Raw genomic sequence first — 6457 nt, forward strand, 5'->3', positions numbered from 1 at the left:
TGTTTTGCAGCGCTCCCTTCTGAATGACTGGACACAGACTGCTCGCCCATTAGCCCGTCCCATCTCAGTAATCTTTCATCCCCATTGGCTGCTCTCAGGACAGCCTTCCCGAAAGCGACCAATGGCAGCTGCTCCACACACAGCAAACCACTCCCCCCTGCTCTTAAAGAGCCCCCATGTCTTCAATGGAGACTCAATCCCCTTACTGACTTACTCAGCCTGAGTGCGCTCTCACCACTGCTGCTCTCCATCCATCTGTCTCTATATTTTATTCTCTCTTTCTCAATCTGTCACTCCTCTGATCTTTATTCTTCCTCCTCTTCTCTTCACTTTCTTCCTGTTTCCTCTCTACCTCAGGTTCTTCCTCCTCTCTCCTCTTTCTGTATCATATCCACTCTTCCTCTCTCCACACGCTCTCTTGAGCCTGAGTGTGCAGCACCTGTGCAGACTGGAGTTTGTCGGGGGCCGAGGCAGAAGGTTTTTTAAATTTTTTTTGGTGTGTGTGTGTGTGTTGAACAGGGGAGGGAGGGGAGACAACACCCAGGAACACCTGACCAACATTTCATCAAGATATGTGGAGACTTAGGAACTGATCTCCTCCTCCTGCTTTTGCCCAGCTGTTTGTTTATCTGTTTTTTATTGCAACACCTGGAATGCTTAACGTGGACTGATGGATGTTTCCGAACTGTGCATCCCTGACCCTCTCTGCTACCACAACCAGTAGGTGCATCTTTTTCCACACCTTTTTCCCTTTTTGTTTATGTGTTCCTATTTTTAGTGACATAATTGAATTTACTTCTTTGCCTCTAATTTTACCCCACAAAAATTGCAAAAATCAGTGTTTAAATCACATGTGAAAAAAAATCTGACGCATGAAGTAAACTATTTAAAAAAACAGGGAGTTCCTTGCATTGTCTCAGCTCCACCTCCTCATGTACGGGACAGCGGAGCTCAGTATTGTCAGTGAGGCTGCAGTAGCAGAGCCCGCAGGGAGTCCAGGTCGGACGGTTGCCCTACAGCTGTCTAGCTCTGCATCAGGATCCAGGGTTTAACCTCAGCCACAGGGAAGAGCCGGAGGCAGATTAATGCGGACAATATCCAGACGAATATCCTCTGGCAGCAGCCAGTGTCCGGCGGTGTCCCAGGGAAAGAAAACTGTGACTATTCTGTCGCCCAGTCTGTGTGAGAGTGTGTGTTCTTGAGAGACAGATATATTTGAGGGGGTGGATAACTGCCTGCCTGTCTTTGGTTTAAGCTTTGATCACTTTTATGTGGTTTGTGATATATATAAATTTAGATAAATCACCAGATCATCTCCACTGTGGCGATATGTTTACAGAAAATGCAGTTCATTCTATTTAAATAAGATTTCCCGCCTTGCATATGCATGTTGTCATTGTGCATTTAGTTTATAAGTGCGAGGATCACTTAGCCTGTTTTACAGTAATGAGAAGTCAAAGAAACTCTCAAATCTTAAATGAAGTACCAGTCATTCTTTACTACACTCCTTGCATGAAAAGACGCTGTTCTTTTGACCAAGTATGACTGGAAGGAAAGATCCTTTACTGGGATCCTCTTAATGTTAAGCTGTAGATAGGATTGGAAAGGTTTAACCTGCTTAGCACCATTTACAGGTCTGTGATTAGGAAGATTTCAAAGTCTAGAACACTCTCTACGAATTTATAAGAAGAAGCTTCTGTAATATTAAACAAGTATAATCTGTTTTAGTACGGTCTATAACTGCATATAACAACTCAGAGCTGCACAAAAAGATTCAAGAGGAACAAACTGCTAAAAGTAAAATCAGTCTGTATTTGTTTAGGAAGAGAAAAGAAACTGTTTTGCATTCAGAAGTAGCTGCTTTTATTAAAGGGGATTAGTAACAATTATTTAAAAATAGCTGAAGATGTTATACACTTTGCATGTATCTCATGCTACACTACAAAAATACATTTAGTCCATTTTTAAATTCATTTTAGATTCGTACTAGGATACAAAATTTCACCATAATAATAAATAGACAACACTGACAATTCAAGTGGAATGTGCAGTACACATAATGTTATGGTGAATATACATTTAATTTAAATACTACAATCTAATTAATCTCACTAATTGCTAAGTGACTCGATATAAATGGTTTCAGGAATGTCATGTTTATCCACAAGTGTTGGGAGAATCTGTCAGTTGTTTTGATATCTTACATAAAAGTAAAAGATCTGGGTTTCATTTCTTTTTAAATTAAATATATCCGTTTCATGTATTGTCTCTTAAGGCTTTGACATTCAATATTGTAATTCATGTGCAGATTGCAATGTTTTTGAAAAACCCACCACAACCCTCAGCTCTTCTTTTTCGCACGATCATCAGTTTCCACAATCTGTTAAACTGCATTTAGTACACATCCAGTAAATTAAAACTGTGGGTTAAAGTTATCATATTTTTTATTACATGTTAAAAAACATTTTAAGCTGAATTTAAATTATAAAAAAGACAAAGGCGACAGTACGATGCCATTAACCTACAGTGACCCTGAGCCAGCTTTTAGTGTGTACATTGTGTGTGTGTGTGCTGCTGTGTTTGTGGGACCATATGTTTGTGTACATCTGCATGTGTACCCTGCATATTTGGACACACAAAAATATGCACGTGTGTTTTGGCGAGTCAGGAGCTGGTTACATACGTGCGTGCATGTACACATGCGTGAATATGTGAATGTATTCATGCTCTATGCATACAGTCTGAATGTGTAAATGTTTTTCTCACATTGCCTCCTCCATTAACTACAGGACCACTGGGTCACATTTGATAGGACGGCACTTTTTTATGACACACTGGCATCGCCCAGAAACCCCACAAAGTCCAAAATTCACCACTCAACATATTTGTACTGGTTATAGTTCTTCCTGGAATTAATGCTGCATTTCCTGAGGGAGTAAGTTCAACTTGCTATGTTGATTATACATTATTTAAGAAGTGCAAACCATGATAAATAAAACAGCGTGTCAACATTAGTGTAAACTATAGGAAACTTGCACACTCTTTTTTTAGCAAAAGAGCATTGTGACAGAAGCTACAATGTGTAATATACAGTAAATTATGCAAAAAAAAAGTGTCTTAACCTAAATATTAAAAGCATATTGTCATACAATTTATCTCCTGGAAGTAATTGTAGTTGCTCATGTACCAGCTACCATACTGTAAATCTGTGGTTTTATAGTCACATAAAGCTGTGCTTAGTTAGATTTGTCTTCAGGGAATACTGTTAATAATCCCTTGAAGACTTTTGGCCTTACAACCAACCTATTGGCCCGAGGTGAGAGGTCCCATGACTGTGGTGTCCAACTCTCACGCTACATCTGTGCTGAAGAGGCAAATATATTATTCTACCAACATTCTAATACTAGCTTATCAGGCATTTCTAGAAATAATAAATAAACCTATATGCACATATAAAGTTTGTCCTTTTTTTACCCTTATCAAGGATAACATTAAGTTACAGTAACAATGTCACAGTGTTAGTAATTCGTAAAAAGAAAATAATTGAAACATTTAATTGTACTATAATATGTATTAGATGTTTCAGTGTTCTGAATATACGATTTAATCTTTATAAATCACAGTTTGGTGTTTTTCTCAAGCAAATTTTAATTAAATTTGTCATGGTTTGTAACCTAAATCCAAAAAACCTGCAGCTGAAAGTTTGAATTAAAGGACAAGAACTGGACCAGAGTCCATTAAACCTCCTCTACACTTTTTCTCATTTGAAAAATGAGGGGAGAGAAAAGTTCCCTCTGCTAGCTGCTTATAAATTATTATTTAAAATGTGTTCATGTGGACACTTCTTTTCTTAGACACAGTATATCATTTAATATCTTCATTAGTAAACTGACACATGATTTTCAAATTCTTTATTCAATTAATTGTTGATTTTAAAAATGTTCAACTATATTATGTCTCTATGATTCGCTGTGGTTTCAGTATGATTAGACATGGCAGTTCTGACAACTGCATCATTTACACTTAAAGTTGCTGTTTATGTTCAGTTTATTCTAATACATCAGATCCATTTATCTCTTGTTCCACCTGCTGTTCATTGGTGCCCTTGGTATAGGCAAACCAACAGGAATGCATAAGCACAGGCGGTCAGATGTATACACACACACACACACCCACATAATCATACACACGTGCGCGCACATACGAACGAGACCAGAAGAATCACACACTGACCTGAGGTCTAATTTTAGCGGTGCCATATCATGGAAACACCTGACTGTGTCTGTTAGGAGAAGCACATCCTCTTGTTATGCATTGCATCTGCATTTATTACACTAGTCTCACAACCCAGCTCTTATGCATGTCATATTGTGTTTATAATGTATCTGAGATTAGTCTGTGTCATTAATATCTAATATTTAAATAAATACATAAAATCTCCATGGTCAACCATTTGTCTTGCAAAAGTGTGACAACATAATTACACTTCATGAAGTGTAAAATAAATAATAAATAAATATTTTTTTTAATTTATTTTTTTCTTGACAAATGGGTGTCTCATCAAACATCATATCAAGAGACAATATTTTAAAATATGCAGTCGGAAAAATAGAAGGAAGAAAGAAAGAAATGTCCTGATGGTGGTTATTTCAGAGTGCATTTGGAAACAGAGATTTATGAGATATTTGATATGTAACCGATAAATTTGGGTCTTATCGCTACTTATACGACTACTATACGTTCTTCAAAGGCATTTTTGCTTTTTGTCAGAAATAGTAAATTAAATTGCTTATGTTTTGGTAACTTCAGTGGGAATGTGTTGTTACTTGTGAATGCCAGAGTCTTACAATCTGCTTAATCACTGGAGTGAGTGGACAAAGTTGGCTGCTTCCAGCACACCTTCCTGCACCGCATGGAAACAGCTATCACTGCACTTTAAGGGTCACGGTTGTTGTTTTTTTGTGCCAAAATGGATGAAAATGATTAAAACATCACTCCGGGGTGCGATCTATCTCATCTTTTAAGTCTAATAGTTGGCTGATGGAACCAGTAAAATCGTCTGGGAAGCCAACCGAACTTACTAGTCCACTGACGGATGGAGAGAGCAGGTGGTTGGACAGGGCTCTGTTGTGTTCACATTATGGGGGGAAAAAATGCAGCTTCCATCCAACTTTTCTTTTACCACCAGCTTTGAGTTTTCATGGTGAAGGTCACGAAAATGACCACCAGATTTAAAATAAAAAAATTCAAAACACTCCTGTATTTCCTCATGACGCTGTTTTCCAAGCGTTCAGACTGACGTGTTTATTAATGGCCATGGCTGCTGCATAAGAGGGTACAGCCCAGCTCTATGGTAGAGTGGTGCTGTGTGACGGCACGAGGAGAAATAACTTCATTACATGTCATGACCCCCTCTTGATATAGATATATCCTTTAGGCAGCCTGTCAAGGACTCTGAATTCATCAGGATGTAGATGGAGGCTTTTTTTGCAGCCGCTATTCAATCAAAACATGAGTGTGGCTTTCACGTGTACAGGTTGAATGCAAGCAGCAGAGAGGACTTCTTAGAATGAGTTTGTTTTATTGATCAAATGAAATTAACACAGAGAGAGAGAGAGAGAGAGAGAGAAAGCGAGCAAAGAAGCAGTGCATCTAATCATGGAGTGTGGGTCAGCCAGCATGTTTAATTTAATGGGCCTCATCGTAGCTTCACGAGGTCTCACATTGTGAACTTAATTCCTCTTCACCACGTTAATTTGCATTGTGTCAATTGACCGGAGCGCTTACTGTATCAGCTTGAGTCTCACTTGAAATTCAGCCCATGCCCTAATACCATTAGGCAAATGCAAAGTTGTGTCATTTACACATTTGGAGGGGGGAAAAAAACGAAGGGAGAGAGAGAGAGAGAGAGAAAGAGAGAGAGAGAGAGAGAGAGATCGAGAGAGAAAAGCCAATTTGCGCTGGACAAGACTCGCTTGTGATTATCAGTGGATGTTATTACTGTGGAGAAGCAGACGTTTGAAGGTTATGTTTCTGGGCAGTAATTGAAATGCAAAATAACATTAGGATCGATGGCCATCTCTGTTTATTTATGAAATCAATATCGTAACTGTCCCTCATGAGTCCCCCTCTGATTCCCAATGACGGCTTAAGTCTCTGCTTGTTTATTCTTTCTCCCCCATAACCTCCTTCTTCTGTCTCTTTTTAAAAGGCAGTTAGGGGTGTGTTTGACTTTGCAGGGAGAGCAATTTCCTGGAGGTGGTGGACGTGTATGTAGATGGGGGGTTGATACTCCAGGTAAGGAGACATCATCCATGTGGGAAATCTATGCAATCTCTCCTCGTGGCAGTGACATTGAAAAGGCCATATGCTGGAAGTTCTGTGTACAAGTGAGGGTGTGTGTGTGTGTGTTAGACAGACAAAGAAGCAGAAACAACGTATATATATATATATATAT

The 6457-nt window shown here is 38.9% G+C and overlaps 1 protein-coding gene across 6 annotated transcripts in view; it reads left to right on the forward strand.

Annotated features, from left to right (window-relative positions):
* The first annotated feature begins 213 nt into the window (after positions 1 to 213).
* esrrgb (estrogen-related receptor gamma b) overlaps positions 214 to 6457 on the forward strand; it is a 39501-nt gene continuing 33257 nt past the window's right edge. For 2 of the 6 annotated variants that reach the window (XM_035678654.1, XM_035678655.1), the window contains exon 1: positions 214 to 720. In XM_035678654.1, the coding sequence (XP_035534547.1) occupies positions 671 to 720 (50 nt within the window). In that variant the 5' untranslated portion in view covers positions 214 to 670. Of the gene's footprint in view, positions 725 to 950; positions 1183 to 6457 lie in introns of those variants that run through there. The other 4 variants (XM_035678658.1, XM_035678659.1, XM_035678656.1 and 1 more) reach the window with 3 other exon arrangements.

The sequence above is a fragment of the Morone saxatilis genome, unplaced genomic scaffold (assembly GCF_004916995.1).
Source record: "Morone saxatilis isolate NCDOM2014 unplaced genomic scaffold, NCSU_SB_2.0 Contig7, whole genome shotgun sequence".
NCBI classification, from domain to species: Eukaryota; Metazoa; Chordata; class Actinopteri; family Moronidae; genus Morone; species Morone saxatilis.